The sequence below is a fragment of the Bidens hawaiensis genome, unplaced genomic scaffold (genome assembly GCF_021521415.1).
Source record: "Bidens hawaiensis isolate Kalapana, Puna unplaced genomic scaffold, B.hawaiensis_p1.1 tig00000055_1, whole genome shotgun sequence".
In the NCBI taxonomy this organism is placed as follows: domain Eukaryota; kingdom Viridiplantae; phylum Streptophyta; class Magnoliopsida; order Asterales; family Asteraceae; genus Bidens; species Bidens hawaiensis.
This window is the reverse complement of record NW_027491016.1, coordinates 4,707,694-4,725,766: the sequence shown is the minus strand read 5'-3', so window position 1 is coordinate 4,725,766 and position 18,073 is coordinate 4,707,694. Positions and strand designations below refer to the sequence as shown.

Here is an 18,073-nt window from a genome sequence, read left to right as displayed (position 1 = left end):
TTCAGTTGATAAACACACAATATTCACAGTTTGCTAGTGCATATACAATATAATATGTAAATACCAATAGGTGTGAAAATGTCCCCCAAAATGTTTAAAATTAGTAAAATGTGGGGAATGACTTCTCACCTTATTACTTAGGCGAGTATTAGTGAATAATAATAAGAATAAACAAGAAACTGACTTTTAGCATGCTGACTGAGTTAACCCAGATGAACCTGAAACTTAGAGATAATAAACTATGATTAAAACCGAGAACATAGTCGCTGGAATCATTCTAAACGGATGTATAGAACTTCGGTTAAGAGAATTTTAGTAAATAAGTGAGCTGGTACTGACCAGAATCCGAACAGCGATTCGAGAGTCGAGTTTTGGTCAGTACACTCTAAATCTCAAAATAAATCTAAAAGTATTCTAGTCCAAACGCTAGTTCCCACCAGAAGTGATAGAAATTGATTGGTCAACTTTGTGACCGATTTGCCCTTGAAAGGGTCGGAGTCCAATTGACCACTAAGACTCCATCAATCTACAAAAATGATTGAGGGATTTTGTTGTACATATAAAAATCTACAATATTGAAGAAGACAACTTACCTCGGAGATGAATAAAAGGATGATAAAATCGTGGTCAAAGAAGCCTTGAACACCAAAGTCAACTAGTCTTGAAAAAATTCGATTAAACTTGAAGAATATGATAATGGGGAAGAGGAATTCATGGGTTTGATGTTATGAACGGTTGATACAAGGGTTTTAGGGTTGGAGAATGTCTTCAGATTAAGGAAACCGAATAACATAATTAAGACAAAATCGATTCAATTAATTCAAATATCTTGGTGTGATGAACAAGAAATGGATGTAGACAATGTATAATAGCCGATTATAAAGTAAGTTCCCGAAATTAGTCCATCATAATTTTTTTGAAATTAGTCCCTGTAGTTCTCGAAAATGCATTTTTAGCCATTTTAAGCAATTTTAAGAGTTTCTAAGAACTATTTAGCATGATTGAAAGTTATGAAATTATAAAGTAGGTTAAATATCAATAAATATAGGTTTTTATCAATACAAAGTATCCTAATTATATTCCCGAGTCGGGTAAACGAATGCTGTTATGAATATGAAATATCCGAAATGTTACAAGTTGTAGGTGAAGCTGGTAAGCTTACCCCTCCTCGGGGAGAGTTCATTTTTCAGCTTCCCCATCTGATGAGCTACCTTGTCCCTGAGTGTTTCTTCCCGATAGAGAAGGTGTACTCATGCTTGACGGACTAGGCATCGGGGGAAGCGTGATATTAGGTTATTCAGTGAGTCTAACCTTATTCTCACCCCTTATACTCGTTCTTCCTGAGCATAGTTATTCATTAGCTCTCTGAGCTGAACAAAGTTTCGTTTAACACCTTCTAGGATCATATCCATCTTCTCTATAGGGAGTAAAAGGTCATCCATTTGAGAAAAAATGCCACTTCTGGACGAGGGTGTTTGAAACTGAAAAGTTTGTGCTAATGGTGTGACCGGAGTTCTGTCCGTTTTTGGAGAATTACAGCCAATATCATAAAGGCTGCACAGCAGTAGTAGGGGCGTTAAGACCGGAGCTTTTTATCCTCCGAAGAGGAATTGTTTTGAGGCCGATCATCGTTTTAATGAACACTCTTGTTTTGGAGTACTATTTTCAGCCATACTAAAGGAGTACTTGAGAACAAAAGGACCGAAACTACCGGAATTTTCGTTCTAAGTAGCGCCTTTTCGTTCTAAGTAGCGCCGACCCCACGGTCGGCACCACTTGTTGCTACAACGAGTATAGTGACAATGATGGTATGGCGGTCCAAGAGTATAATACTAATAGAGCTTCCTAAAACTACTAAGATGAAATAAACACGGTCGGCTAGTCTCATCGCAGGAGGGGGGTCTTCTGCGATCAACCTTCGGTATGAGAATCAGCGATATGATACAAGAGGTGATAAGAGAGTAAGTATGAAGAGAGAGTAGAAAGAAATAGGATGAGTGTGAAAAAATGTTACCGTTGGGTGAAGTCCTCCTTTTATAGGCATCCCGGAAGCTTCTTTGGAGAAGCTTAAGCTTCTTAAAGGGAAATGGTCAACTCCTCTTTTAACACATGAAGACAAGTAATACCATTTTAGTGTAATTTTTGTTTTTTGCTTTTGTCCTGCCATGTCGACATTTATGCTTTATGGCAGTTTTTTTTATTTATGTCACATCAGAGGTGACTTTTCCTTCGTTTATTGTAGCGATGAGGTCCCTGGTCAACCTAGAAGCTTTGGTGATGAAGCTTCGAGCTCCGTGGTCTAGCAACTTATGCTTGTTACTTCTTAACTTTAGGCTTCCCTGACTTATGGGTGGGTAAGAATGCCCACGTCATCATGTTTCAACTAGATATATCATGGTTTTCGTGAAACATTATTGTGATAGGTGTGTTGTCTTTTGGTGTGTTAGAGACTAAAGTGTATAAGGTTAATTGTGTTTAGGCGACTTTTCACGTGTGCACTTTTAAATGGCTTTATTTGTTATTAGACCGAGATACGCGTTGTATGAAATGTTCAACAATTATCTAATTTATCAACATATATGTATATTTTGATGAAATGGCATCTCTTACTTGTTGCATGTACATGATTGATTGATTGGGATGACTCTACAAAGCATCATTTAGTGAATACTACGCTTGCTTAGTGTGCTCAGAACCAGGGTCAGTGCTGGTCGGATTGTCGGCCAAGGCACGTAATTTTTAGGAGTCAAAATTTTTTTTATATATACATATAAAAAGATATAACTTATAAAATATGATATGATCTTTACTTTATTTAATCCATTCAATCAAGTTTAAATTATTGAGCCCAAATTAAAACTAAAACCAGAAAAATAAAATAGAAACCAAATGCAAAATAAAGAAATGGTGGCTGACTGAAATTCCTCATTAGTTCGTCCCTTCTTTGCAAATGCTGAGCAAAACCCTGAACAACAAACAACCCAGCCGACCACCACTGTTGGTTCGTCCTTGACCACAAAGCTCCTCTGCGGTTGACGAAGCCAGCCACCAAAGACCAAGCTATGTTTTTTTTTCCCAATGTTAGGAGAGAGCTAGCTTCACGAATCATCGGTTAATCGTTAGTTATTAGGGACTATACTCGACGCGTCATCAAGTGTACGCTAGGGGCCAAAGATATATAAAAGGGAAGTTAGAGGCTGAAGATATAAAAGAAGGGAAGATATAGGGGGTGGGTTATCTGTGTGAATTGTTGTTCACTGCATTTGCGGTGGAATTCTGGAAACAAAGCAAAAGCGAGTCTGTGTTTATCCGTTCTCCGTCATCGCATACTCATCGGAATTCGTAAGTCGGAATCGTTCTCGGCTTCCGATTGCAGGTGCCTTCACCGCCTCAGTTAAAATCCGATTAGGTTAAATTCGCTTATTCTTCGATTAGGTTTAAATCACGTATAGTATTCTCTGATTAGGTTCAATTCGTGTATCATCTGATTAGGTTAAAGTCGCTTATTTTTCCGATTAGGTTAAATTTACCTATTCTCTGATTAGGTTAAATTCGTGTGTTATCTACTTATCTCATTAGGTTAAATCGTGTATTATCTGATTAGTCTCGATTAGGTTAAAGTCTGGTATTCTCTGATTAGGTTAAATTCGCGTATTATCCGATTAGGCTAAATACACCTATTCTCCGAGTAGGTTAAATTCTCGTATTCTCCGATTAGGTTTAATTCGTGTATTTTCTGATTAGGTTAAATTCTTGTAATATCTGATCAGGTTAAAGTTGAGCATTCTTCTATTAGGTTAAAATTGTGAATTCACGGTTACGTGATCAATATTTCGTTTGTATTTTGTTCAGTTTTTGCTAATTGATTTTGGAACGATCTCATGCAATTTTCCTGTTTTTTGGTAGGTGAATGAGTTAAAAGATATCTATCGATTGAATCGTGGTTTGATTGTTATGTTGAAGAGTTACAAAAGATTGCTCGAAAAGGACGCGGCTATTCACTTTTGTTGATCACCTGAAGTTGTTTGTTTCAATCAGTTTCATAGAGCTAGGGTTTGTTCTTAATAGCAGTATTACATCAATAAATATAAAAGAAGAGCAATTTAATTAGGTTTTTTGTGTGTTTTCCTTTTTGAGTTCTTTTTGTATTGTAGCACTGGCTAATTTATAATGGCCTGAGACATACTGTACATTAAGGAAGATATATTGTGGTGTTTTGTGATTTGTTTTCTTATTTCTTGTATTACCTGGGTTTTGGGTTCAAAACTAGGGGAGAATTTAAGTTTTTTACAGTAATTTTGTTAATAGCAGACTCAAATTCTTTGAGAAATATCTGAATTTTACAAGATATGGGTAGCCAAGGGTTTAATGGTCAGAAAAATGGTCAAAGATTGGGCATCACAGAGCCCATATCTTTGGGTGGACCAACCGAGTTTGATGTAATCAAGACCAAAGAACTTGAACAGGTTGTATTTTCCTTTCACGTTCAAGGTTGTTGACATAATGTTGTTGATTTTTGAAGTACTTAATTATCCACTTCTTTACTTTGCATAGTTTTTGGCTGAAGCTGGACTTTATGAGTGTCATGAGAAGGCCATACGTAGGGAAGAGGTGTTAGGGCGGCTTGATCAGGTTGAATTACGTTTCCAGTTTGAATTTTGTGGTTTGGTGGTTTTCATTGTATGCTTTACTGTTGCTCTCATGTTGTTCGATTGATCAGATTGTAAAAGTTTGGGTGAAAAAAGTAAGCCGTGCAAGGGGGTTAAACGAACAGCTTGTACAGGAAGCGAATGCTAAAATTTTCACATTTGGATCCTATCGTCTTGGGGTATGAGGATTATTCTCAGTTTTTTTAATGGTTTAAATGTTCATGTCATGATCTTAACAACACCTGCTGTTAGCTGTAGCCTTTCTGATATGCATATCTGGCACATGAAACTGGTAATAGATGATTTTTATCTGTTACTTTTCAGATTTTATTCTGATTAATCTTTGTATGTTACATCATTAGACTATATTAAAGACATTTTTATTTTCTGATTAAGTGTCTTTTCAACTTAATCTATGTGAGTTTTCTTGTTATTTTAGGCTCATTAAATTCTTGTTTTGTTGATTTAGTTTATTTGTGTTTATTTATCTGATTTTGCTTGTTAAAAGGTTTAAAAGTACAGAATCGCGCCTCGAGGCGTTTTCCCACAGCCTCTCGAGGCGTAAGCCTCGAGGCAACACGAGGCGTAAGCTCAAGGCGGAATTTAAAAATGAATATAAAAATTATATCTTATTAAAAAAAAATACTTAACATCAAACAAAGAACTTTCCAAAATAATTTCATCATCAGATTCACTAGTCATGAGAAACACACAAAGTCTAAACCTTAATAAAAGACATAAGTTTGAAACTGACACCAAAAGTCTAAAACATTAAAACACACAAAAAAGTTTGGGTTTCCCGCCTCTTTAACGCCTCAGCCGTTTTTTTCCGCCTCGGACGTTTTTTTCCGCCTCGGCCATGAAGAGGCGTACGTCTATTTCCATCCCCTGAGGCGCCACCTCAAATTTGTTTTGCAGCCGCCTCATACCGAGGCGCCGCCTCACAGCGTTTTTTTAAACCATGGCTTGTTATCCCCCTTTGTTTAGATTTAACTCTTTTTAGCTAGATTGTCTTATCATTTAGTTTTTATTTGTGCTACCAAAGCTCTATTTGCATCATCTTGTCTACATTTAAGGTCGCTTACTTTCCAGTGGTTTTCTTATTTTTAACTGAAATTTGTATGAATCTTATATTGCTATCTTTCTTTCTTTATGTTCCTTTTTTCTGATTTTTCTTGTTTAACCCCCCTTAAGTTAAGGTTTAATTCTTTTTAGCCAAACTTTCTTTTCCATAGTTCCATTTTGTTTTCATTTTAGGATACCAAAGCCCCATATGCATCGCTTCACTTCACTTCATCTAGATCATTCATCAGTAGTCTATATTTTTAAGTTTTCTTAGTTTCTGGTTAAGTTTGTAATTTCAGCTTAAATCTTTGTGAGTTCTTTGGTTGTTTTAGGTTTATTAGATTTTTTTCTTTTGCTGAACTAAACCTATTTGCGTCTCCTTCTCTAGTTGGGTTTAAGTCTTAATGTTTTTATCCACACTCCACTCTACTATTAAAGAGAGTATATTAGCTAGGGTTATTGTTATTAATTATGACATAACAATTAACGCTAACCAACATGTATTTCTTTAACACCAAGGTTATCACTCAGACTCGATTTTGATTAATCCATGTTTATTATGTCCTTCACTTTTTGATTAAGTTTTGTTATTTCACTTAAATCTTTGGGCCTGATCAACAGATCAAGATTTTATGTTCTTTCTCCATACTATGGAATTTCATGTTTATTATGTCAAAGAAAGGAATAATTGCTTGATGCTTATCTTTGGTTATTTGGTATAACCTTACATAGAGCATGCAGTTTTCTCCTTTCTATCACGTGCTCTTTTTCTTGTCATACTTCCATTTGATTTTTAGCTTGTTGCAGTCTTTTAGGTTTTGCTTGTTTAATGTATCTTTTGCTACTTCATTGCTCTTTGAGTGTATTTATACAGTGTTTGTTTTCCATATATCTGAATGAAACTCAACCTTGTCTACATTCTGTATATTATAGGTACATGGACCTGGTGCGGATATTGATACACTCTGTGTTGGACCAAGGCATGCAGATCGAGATGTAATATCTTCTTTAGAGTTTACTAAACTTTTAAAGTTTGTTAACCTTGATGTATAGTCAACACAACTTACTAATGGTTTAATTTTTTACAGGAGGATTTCTTTGGCGAACTTAAAAGAATGCTTTTGGAGATGCCTGATGTAACAGAATTGCATCCTGTACCCGATGCTCATGTCCCCGTGATGAGATTCAAGTTGAACGGGGTTTCAATAGATCTTCTGTATGCTAGGCTTTCACTTTGGGTTATACCTGATGTAAGTGGTTGAAACATAAGATTTGTTTGTTAAATTTGATGGTGAAATAGCACATATGCTCAACAGGTCGGCGGCTAATGAGTTGTATATTTCAGGATTTGGATATTTCTCAAGACTCAATACTGCAAAACGCTGATGAGAAAACTGTTCGCAGTCTTAATGGATGCAGAGTTACTGATCAGATCCTGTCTTTAGTGCCTAATATTCAGGTTTTCACAATTGTTACCATTTTCTATGTGATTCTATATACAAGTTATTAGTTCTATCCGTACAGTTCATTGTTTTTTGGGTTTGCAGAATTTCCGCACAACACTTAGATGCATGAGGTTTTGGGCCAAACGAAGGGGCGTTTATTCAAATGTATGATATTATTTTCTGATAATCGACATCTGAAGTTTGATTGTTACAATATAATTTTGTAGTTTTGAGGTATCTTCTCTATTTTGATGGTCAGGTTGCAGGATTTCTAGGTGGCATAAACTGGGCTTTACTTGTTGCTCGCATTTGCCAACTGTACCCTAATGCACTGCCAAATATGCTAGTTTCTCGGTTCTTTAGGGTCTACACTCAGTGGCGATGGCCAAATCCAGTAATGCTCTGTGCTATTGAGGAAGGATCACTTGGATTGCAAATTTGGGATCCTAGAAAAAACCCTAAAGATAAATACCATTTAATGCCAATTATTACTCCGGCTTATCCTAGCATGAACTCCAGCTATAACGTGTCATCAAGTACTTTACGAATAATGACTGAAGAGTTTAAGAGGGGTCATGATGTTTGTGAGGTAATAATATTTAGTTAAACTTTCATTACCTTTTGATTATGTTTTAAGTTGGTTTGTTTTGCTATGAAGTCGCGGTCACTTATAATTTTGTTTTGAACTGTAGGCTATGGTGTTAAATAATGGTAGTTGGCTTGAATTGTTTGAGCCGCATCGTTTTTTTGAAGCATACAAGAATTATCTTCAGATAGATATAGTTGCAGTGTCTGATCAAGATATGATGAATTGGAAAGGATGGGTTGAATCCCGCATACGCTACCTTGTATTGAAGGTGATACGTAGCTTTTGTTATTTTATGTTTGCTAGCATATTCATTTTCTTTTTTTTTTTTGGCTCATTCCATCTTAGTCTAGTACTCTAGTTTTATTAACCTTTTAGGCCCAACAAATTGTTTTTCACATTAGTTTTAGCTCGGTTATGTTCGTTCATCTATGTTCAGTTAACAAACAAACATAAGCGAGCAAGCATGCTCAGTTGATTGTTCAATTGCTCTGTTCGATCGTTTGTGCGGTTAAAGTTAAATGAATGCACACGAACCTGCTCATGTTTGTGTTTGTTTGGTTCATTTGTGTTCAGTCTTAATTCGAAAATGGGTTGGTAAAAGGTTTTAACTGAAAAACAGATGGTCAAAACAGCACACCTGCCAAAACGCCTATTTGAAGATTTGGTTTATTATATCTTAGTAGCATATCTTTTGTCATCATAATTAGCACATTAGTTATTTTTTAATAAAAATGGAAAAAAGATGCATTACTTTTCAACTTCTGACTTTTATTCCCCTATGAATGTAGATTGAAAGAGACACCTTCAAATTACTGCTGTGCCACCCACATCCAGGTGACTTTCCAGACAAGTCAAACCCATGTCACTGCAGTTACTTTTTAGGTCTTCAAAGGAAAGAGGGTGTGCCTGTGAATGAAGCCAAAAAGTTTGATATACGGGCGACAGTTGAAGAATTTAAAGGTAATGTTGGTTCATATGTGTCATGGAAGCCGGGAATGGGCATAAGTGTAACTCACATAAAGCGTAGAGACATTCCTGCTTTTGTTTTTCCCGGTGGTGTTCGGCCTGCACGGCCCGCTCGACCAAGTGTGGAAGAAAGGCGGGCCCCGGACACAAGTGCTGCGAGCAGTGTGGATGCAGCAACTTCAGTTGATGTTAATGTTGTTGATGGACCGGGTGATGATGATACAAGGAAACGCAAACGAGAGGAGGACGATGAGTTGACTAAATTGACTAAGTTGGCCACTCCCGAGCAGTTGATAAATGATGTGCCTACTGTTGATCCCAAGGGTATTAATGTCAACGATCAAGCGGGGACATCGGGAGTTAAAAATGAGAGTTTGGACCAAAAGAGTGAAGATATCAGTGGTCAATTAGGTCAACAAGTTGAGGAGCTAGAAGAACTTGATGAGAGTTTTCAAAATGCATATTTAAAAGAAAATGACATGGAATATTCAACTGTTAAAGAAGTTGCTAGTTCTGTGAATGAGAGCTTAGAAGAGCTTGAGGTTAGTTTTTCTAATCAGTAGATACATTTACTTAGGTTGGTAATTATGTGTTTTCATTACACGATTCGTTATATTTCATAACACTTAAACCTTCTTTATTTCTAAACTTTGTATAAAGGCACCCGAACTTGTTGTGCCTCTGCCGAGGGCAACGCATGCGGCTGCAGCACAGAAAAAGTCAATTATCAGGTAGTTTTATATTTGATGGAAACATAATTAATTAATGTTTTTGCGTGAACTGTTTTTTTTCTTCTTGTTTACAGGTTTAACTTTACCTCATTGGCAAAGGCTACTGGCAACAGTAGTTAATAAATGCTACACACAAAACTCAAGCCTGCTTAGCCCGGACTAGTATCAACTTCTTGTGCAAGTGTTCGCTAAAATGTTGATTAACTCTTGTACTTGGCTTGCAGTATCACAATGAGATAACAGTGTGTTGATTGGTGGTATTTGTTACTTTGCGGATCTTTATGTGCAACTCTTTTTATGTGTGCTATCTTTTGGGATAATAAAATTAAAATTCACATAAATTTTTACTTAATGAATTATGGGACCATTGTTTCATTTTGGTTGCAATGTATCAACACTTTTCTACTTAATTTGGTTCTATATTACTATTATTCACGCAAAAACAAGACGTAATATCCACCCAGTTTGGGATGATCTTGCCTTTATCATCTAAATCCAGTTTATGCATATGCAAACAGTTAGCCGGATTGTTTACTTAAAATTTATTTCTTTTAAATTAAGTTAACCGGATTGTTTTCTTAAAATTTATTTATTCAAAATTAAGTTATTGGCTAGCTATACAATTGCACTACAATTGTGTATGGTGAAGAATTTGACATGTTTGGTTAGTTGTTACTTCACTATTATCCTATGCTACCGTAACATTTTAGGTGTCTTGGTATCTAATAATAGAGATGATCAAATAAACCGGTTCCTGGAACCGAACCGGTGGACCCGAACCGGAACCGAACCGGTTCCTACCCGTTTTTTGTAGGAACCGGACCCTATCTGATTCAACCCGATGATCCGTGATCGGTTCTTGCATTTCTGAGTGGGGGCGGGTACGAACCGGAACCGAACCGGAACCGGTCCTAACCGGTTCCATCCGGAACCGGTTCCTAACCGGTTCTAGCCGTTGGATCGAGTATAGCCATTGGAAATCGTTTTTTTTGGCCGTTTTTTGACCGTTGGGGTCAAAAATAGCCGTTTTTTGGCTCCCCCAAGCACCCCACTACTAGTATAAATAGGTATTTGGTGTCATGGGTTCATCACAACACTCAAAACGCAAACCCGAACGCAAAAAAATACAAAAAAACGCTATTACAACGTTTTGAGTTCTCTAATCTCTTGTTTTCTCTTCTTCTATATTCATATTTGTTGTTATGGCTGCCCACAATCATCGGTTGGTCAAGGTTCCAACGCCGAACCAAGTTTCGTTCGTATTGTACCTCATAATCGTAATCAAGAGATTTGGTGCAATTGGGATTTGGTTGAATTGAGTGACCATTCATTGAAGGCTCGGTGCAAGTTTTGTGGGGTTTATTTAAACCCACTTTCGAATTCAAATTTGAAGAAACACATCGAAAAACCGTATTGCAAGGCGTTGAAAAAGAACGTCGATTCGCAACAGACGCAAATGGATAGTAAAGGCGGAATATTTACATACCAAATTGATCGAGTTCAAGATCGTATGGCGAAGTTTGTGATTCAAGAAGCTTTGCCATTTAGCCACTTCGACAACCCTCGCTTAACCGCCATGATTCGAGATATGCTTCAACCACAATACACTCACGTAAGTCGTCATACTCTTAAACGTTATTGTTTAAAATTGTGGAAGAAGGCCAAAGAGGTACTAATTGCATATTTTGAAAATATAAATACGGGAATAAACTTAACTAGTGATGTTTGATCGGCTCCACATGGTCTACCCGAATCTTATCTTTGTGTCACCGCTCATTGGGTAGACCCGTCATCGTGGGAAATGATGAAACGCACCATTGCTTTCGAACTCTTTGAGTATCCACATACGGGAGATAATTTGTTTGAAATTTTAGATTATGTTATAAAAACTTATAAACTAGAAAATAAAATATTTTCAATGGCATTTGATAACGCGTCGAATAATACATCGGCGGTTGATAAATTAAAATTAAAATATACGCCGATTTGCAATGGTGTATTTTTTCACTCAAGGTGTGTTGCACATATCATTAATTTAATCGTGCAAGACGGACTTGCTTCGGATGAGGCTACATCGGTTATAAACGATTTTAGACTAATGATACATGAAGTTTTTAAGAAAAGTAAAAAAAGACAAATGGAATATAGAAAATTTTGTAAAGATACGGGAAGAAAAGCTTTGGGAGCTAATTGGGATGTACCTCATCGATGGAATTCCACTTGCATAATGTTTCAAAGTGCTTTGGAACAAAGAGAAACTTTACAAATGTTTCATTCTAGTCTTGCCGAGAATGATTTGGCAATCCCCTTTTCAAATGAGAAATGGGAAATTATCAATGACTTATCGACTTTTCTTGAAGTTTTTAAAACATCAACTACGAAACTATCGGGAACGTATTATCCGACAAGTCCCTTGGTTCTTTCGGAGTTATTTTTAATGGTTAACAATCTTAAAGAATTTGAAAATAAAAGTCCAATGTTTTCAAACATCATATTACCAATGAAGTTTAAATTAAAAAAATACTTTCTTGAGTTGCCACCGGTTTTTACTTGCGCCGCCGCTTTAAACCCAATGTTAAATGTTACGGGGGTTGAATGTGTGATAGACGAAATTTTTTCAGCCTTAGATATGCATGAAGTTGACCCAAACTTTTCAACAGAGGCAAAAAATTATTTTAACTTGAATTTTAAATTTATGTATGACTTTTATTTAAATAAATATGGGTCAAACATACACATGCCTATGCCGGGGGGGTCTTCATCAAGTTCAAGTGCTACTAGAGTACGAGATCCCATGATTAGCCTTATGAACACCGTTCGCAACGTAACGGCTAAAAAACAAAGGGGTAAGACCCCTTCAAGCGAACTAGGAAGGTATAGTGCAAACGATTACTCTACCGGTTTATCCGAAGAGGAATATGGCACTTTTGATGTTTTGGCTTGGTGGAAGGTAAAGAAACCGAGTTTCCGATTCTTGCCACCATGGCCCGTGATTTACTAACCGTCCAAGCTTCTACGGTAGCTTCGGAATCCGCTTTTTCTCTTAGTGGCAGGGTAATATCGGTGAGAAGAACAAGACTAAATTCGGAGTCGGTGGAGATGTGCATTTGCTTAAAGGATCACTTGGACTCAATCGATCGTATTCAACACGTAACCACTCTCGAAGATGAAACGCCACTTGATGTTGAGTGCACGACGAACAAGAAGGCATTTCTACAAGTAATTCCGAGGAAGAAGTCGCCGCTCAATAATTACGACGAACAAGAAGGCTTTTCTAGAAATAATATGTCACAACTTTATATTTATAAGTTTAATGTTTTGTTAGTTTGTTTTTGAAGATTTTAAAACATGTAACCTTTTTTTTTTAACTTCTTAAAGTAAATAAAATGAATTTTATGTTAATTGTTTTTTTTATTTTTCATGTTATACAAATACGAATCGTAGTTTAGAATCCAAATCGCAAACGAAAAACGAAAAAAAAAAAAATTTACACTGTAACCGGTTGGACCGGTTACAGTACAGGAACCGGTTTAGGAACCGGTAAGAACCGGTTAGATAGGTTAGGGGTCCGAGGGTGGGAGAACCGGTTCGGTTCCCTAACCGGTTCGAGCCTGGAACCAGTTTAAAATGGGGTTTTGAATATAGGAACCGGTTAGGAACCGGTTCCGGTTCCTAGTCCCAAACCGTTTTGAACATCTCTATCTAATAATAGTAACAACAACAAACGTATCCAGTAAGAGACCCTCGCTCCAAAGCATGAAACATATAAACACAAATGTATCAATGACAAAAATTATAGTGATAAAGTAGCGTAGTCAAATACCAGAACATATGAAATCATAAAATCCAAATAGACATACCAACAAAAGAACAAATACAAGCAAAAATGGCATTCTCTAAAAGTCCTTAACCTTAATTCTACGTCTTCATGAACACCTGCCATGGACCATGTCCACAGAAAGATGTAACTCTAGCAAATCCTACCTAATCTGCTCCTCCCAAGTCAATTTGGGTCTGCATCTACTCCTCATTCCTTTTACATTGAGGGTTTCCTCTGGCGATATTACCTGTCTTCTCTTCACATGTCCATACCATCTCAATCTCCCATCCTTTATTTTTTCACATATACTAACAATTCCTAGTCGTTCTCTAAAAACCTCATTTCTTATTCGGTCCAACCTTGTGTGCCCACACATCCACCTCAACATCCTCATCTCCGCCACCTCCATCTTACGTGCTTGTGTTTTCTTGATGGCCCAATAGTCTGTCCCATATAACAAAGTAGGTCTAACAGCAATCCTGTAAAATTTCTCTTTTAATTTAGTTGGGAACCTCCTATCACACAAAAACCCGGCCAGTTAATATTTAATAATAGTATAACTTTATATTCTGTACATGTATTTCTTTTTCCCATTTTTGATCTTTTAACGCTTCGGATCACGAGCAATATATTATGTTCTTTGCTTTCCAAGGTGTGAAACCTTTTGTTGAGACTTCATAGATGGTGTGCGTCTCTTTTCTTTAGACACTTTTTCATTCTTCAAAGTTCAACGAAATTTTAGATATCTTTATTGTTATATGTGCTATATGGATATTTTTCCATTTATCCACCCTATAGGCATGAATATGGGATATTGTTTTAAAGCTTTTGTATTAATTCATGATTAAGAAATCTAAACATCTTCTTACACTCAAGGTGTATGGTTTTCATAGTTCTTGACTCACGTCTTGTTCAGCTCGTATTAAAAACTTACTGGCTTGTTGAAGCTGAGCCAAACTCACATGTAAATATGTTTAATCTGAGTTCAAGCTGAATGTAAGTCACTCATATAAATACTCAGGCCCGGTCACGAAGGTGTGCGAGTCGCAACTTTGGCCGGGGCTTGGGGTCATATATATATATATATATATATATATATATATATATATATATATATAATTGCCTACCATGAAATCCTACGTGTCGCTCCCCACCCCCTCTCGTGCCCTCCATTTCAAAATGGTGGTCTCTCGGGTTTTTTAAAGAAAATTCGCGGGTCTTTTAACGGGTCAAGTTCTGGTAAAACGGGTAATAATGCCTCACCTTCTTCACCATCATCTGCCGTCTTCATCTTCTTCTTTATCATCGTTAAACATACCCTACCTATCTTTCACACAATCCCACCGTCCCTAGCCCATAATCAAACTTCAAATCGTAGTTTGTTCGACAAACCCTAATTGAAACCTTTCCTTCTCCATCGTCTTTAGTTTTCGTCTCACTTCCAGACAGTTCTATTTCTGTTTCCCGCACCTCTGACGCGATAACAATAGTTCAATCAGGCTACAAAGACTTCGGCTACCGAAGATTCTTGGTAAGTACAATTTCCTTCTTTATTCGTTTTTGGCTCCGTTCTAGGGGCTGATGGTGATGTTGTTCATTTTTCCGTCAAAGTTTAGTGACTGTTGGGTTCGATGGCGGAAGGCTCTAGGGTTTGGCGTAGTATATCTAGACGATTTTGGTGAACTCAAGCAGCAATTGTAACTGCCGCTGACGGAGACAACATTCAGCCACTGAATATTTGTCTTATCTGTGAAAATGTTACTTTGAGGTTTGTGTTCAGTTGTTTGTTCCTTTTAATGTTAGATCAACACAAATATTCACCGTTCGCATTCGCTTGGTTCATTTACAAGCCTATCAGTACTTGATTTATGTTCTTAAAAAGTTTAGTTTTTTTTTTTTATTGAACTGTAATGACTAAACTGAAAAGTTTAGTTAATAATAACTAAAATCCAATTTATTTATTTTACCATTTCCAGCTGGCAAAATGACGTGTTTGTGGTAGCCGAACCAGGTGAACTTGCAAACAAATTTATGCAAAACATGTAACATTTTTTTTTAAATTATGTTGTGATAGTTTAAAGTTTAATTATTGTGATTTATGATCAGGTGAACTTATTAGAAACAGTTATTTGGATGATGCCAACAAAGTATTCATGAAAGATGTTGAAGATGGACTCAGAGCTTCTGATGAGATATATGATCTTTTGATTGAAGAAGATTGCAGAGTCGGTGATCATTCAAATGCATTAACCATCGCGTACAAAATGGAGGAAGAGGGCCGGATGGCTACCACTTATCACTTCAACTGTCTTCTTAGTTGTCAGGTTAACATTTATATTCCACCGTTGACTCCATGAACACTCAGATTAATGAACTTCAGGTTCGGTCTATATATTATTTAGCTTCTAGCTTTTGTTACCATATTAATGCATATGATAATATTACAACACAAACCTAAGATGAAGTTCGCGGGTCTGGGTTTAATCCAAACGGGTTCGGGTTAGTTCCGCCTTTTTGGTCGAACTTACGGTCACGTTTCGTGTTCGTGTCATTTTGACCCATCTACCCAAATTCAAATGTTAAACAACATTTTAACTCAAAGAAACATCATTTTGTATTTTGCAATGAGCAACGCGGTTCTTGTGGAGCTTCTGAAATAGAAATAGAGAGATTGGAAGTAGTCGCATATTGGTAGGGTCGGCTCAGACATGTCACATCAAAACAGGTCGGGTTGGGTCTATCCGGGTCAGGTTTGGCGAGGCGTTTAAAGACATCCGCTTGCATATGAATATTGAGGTAAGAATCTCTCCATTCTGTATTTTGATATGTTTAATATCTATGATTTTGAAATCAAGATAGTAGTTATTTTGGTAAATCAAGATTGTAAATCTTTAGCATTTTTTTTTTGATCACCTGGATGTTTATTTTAAACTTTTAAACTTTCATGGTGGAAGTATGTGCCCAGTGTACTTCAAAAGGTTATGCTCTATATTGTAAATAAATATAAAATAAAACAATTGCCATTTTTAGTGCTTCCATGAACATTTTTTCTTTCTTTATTGTTTTAAACAAAATGCTCAATTCATGTTGATTATATTTCATTAATTTTAGCATGAAAGGTATCTAATTTGACTATTAAAGGTCAACCATGGAGTCTTTATTGTACTAACACTTATAACTTATTTTGTAGATTTCATTCACTAGAAGAATTTGACGAAGGAAAACGAAGCTGCAGAAAACGTCTTGATGGACATAATCATAGGAGAAGAAAGCTTCAGCCCGATACGGCACGGGCTGCGGGTCTTTTCTCCACTCACCAAGGTTCGTTTCAAATACTAATTACTGGTGTGTCGGGTAATGGTTCATTTGATCTATAATCACCTTTTTTCCCTTTTCTTAAAAGCATTTTGTAAATAATTAGTGAGTTATAATTAAAGCATTTAGTCAGTTGTACGGGGGGAAATCTATCGGTTTAGACTCAAAACGAGCCAAAAACCGAAGGTTTCGGTTTTTGTGTTTTTGAAAACCGTTCGGTTTAGGTTCATTACGGTTTTCACAATGGGTTCGGTTCGGTTTTGGTTTCTTCAGTTTTGCCATCTGGGCTTGAAATCTTTGGGTTCAAAAATATGGCCCAAAATAATGAGACTATGCCTGAAATTTTTGGCCTAAATTTCTTTTATTAATTATTGACTAATTGATTATTACACATTAAATTTTGGAACCATACCATTTATTAATTTCTTGAAAATTACTTAACAATAAAAAAAAATCATAATTCATAAGTTCAAATAGTAAAAGTCAGTTTTATTGGTTTTCACAGGTTTGATTCGGTTATAAAAGTCAGTTCCATTTTTTTACTTTTGGTACATGTAAAACCGAAACCGAACCTGAAATTTGGTTTTTACAAAAACAGACATTGGATCGGTTGGGTTCGGATTTCGGTTACTTCAGTTTGGTTGTCAGTTATTTCGGTTACGTGTCAGTTATTTCAGTTACTTAAATTGTAAAAACTGACCATAGTTGACGTCTTGAGTCTTTCTTTGTTTGCATAAAACCAATGAGTAAATGCTAGAAGAAGTGGCTTCAAGATTTACATGTTCAATTTTTGAAAATGCTCAAGCAAGAGGATCTAGGAATATGGTATTTTCTAAATCTGTTTGTTTTCCTGCCTTATCACTTTGTTTTTCAAATAATATAATGTAATTATGTTTAGCTATTATAGGCAGCGGCTGAGATTAAATGTGAGCCATGGGTGAGGAGACATGTTAAAAGCATCTTCATGTATATTACGGTGGTGTCGACTAATCCTGCTTTTACCGTCAATGGCAAAAGAAGCGGACAAATGCTTGATCCCGATTAGACGTTTTGAAAGTCAAGCCAACATATGCTTAAGCATATCAAATCACCATCTTGAGCTTTGGCAACCATTATGGAGCGGTATTGGGCCATTTTAAAAATGTATTGGGCTATTTTAAAAAGGTATCAATTTGTTTCATCTCAAAACAGGTCATTTTTAATAGGCATTGATTTGGTCCGGGCCTACACCTACATGGGTATGTTCTTAGCAGTGTGAGATAGCATCTTTACAAAGAATTCATTTACTTATCATTGTCTTCCTAATTGCCCAACTCTAGCATTTGATGATGTAGTTAATTTTTTAGGTATGCATGTTTCACTGCTGTAATATTATGGTTTTTAGTTTGTTTTAATACTTCACTACATTGATTCCCTACACAGAGCAATACAGTCATTATGTAATCGGTCGATGGTCAATGCAGTTGCAATGAGATGGGAGATTAGAGAATTAG

The 18,073-nt window shown here is 36.4% G+C and overlaps 1 protein-coding gene across 1 annotated transcript; it reads left to right on the top strand.

The window, feature by feature from the left end:
- The first annotated feature begins 3,894 nt into the window (after nt 1–3,894).
- On the top strand, nt 3,895–9,805 carry LOC143553380 (nuclear poly(A) polymerase 1-like). The gene is made up of 12 exons (XM_077043412.1): nt 3,895–4,466; nt 4,555–4,632; nt 4,721–4,828; nt 6,648–6,710; nt 6,803–6,964; nt 7,060–7,173; nt 7,262–7,324; nt 7,419–7,748; nt 7,852–8,016; nt 8,537–9,256; nt 9,375–9,445; nt 9,520–9,805. The coding sequence occupies exons 1-12, from the start codon at nt 4,350–4,352 to the stop codon at nt 9,563–9,565; spliced, it is 2,037 nt and encodes a 678-aa protein (XP_076899527.1). The 5' UTR covers nt 3,895–4,349; the 3' UTR covers nt 9,566–9,805.
- Nucleotides 9,806–18,073: the final 8,268 nt, after the last annotated feature.

What these genes read in the sequence shown, in the direction of transcription:
- LOC143553380 (XM_077043412.1), top strand. Translation starts at nt 4,350, where the DNA reads ATGGGTAGCCAAGGGTTTAATGGTCAGAAAAATGGTCAAAGATTGGGC. An exon ending in CAAGGCATGCAGATCGAGAT is followed by an intron (nt 6,711 to 6,802) that starts GTAATATCTTCT and finishes AATTTTTTACAG; the next exon opens with GAGGATTTCTTTGGCGAACT. An exon ending in CAGAAAAAGTCAATTATCAG is followed by an intron (nt 9,446 to 9,519) that starts GTAGTTTTATAT and finishes TCTTGTTTACAG; the next exon opens with GTTTAACTTTACCTCATTGG.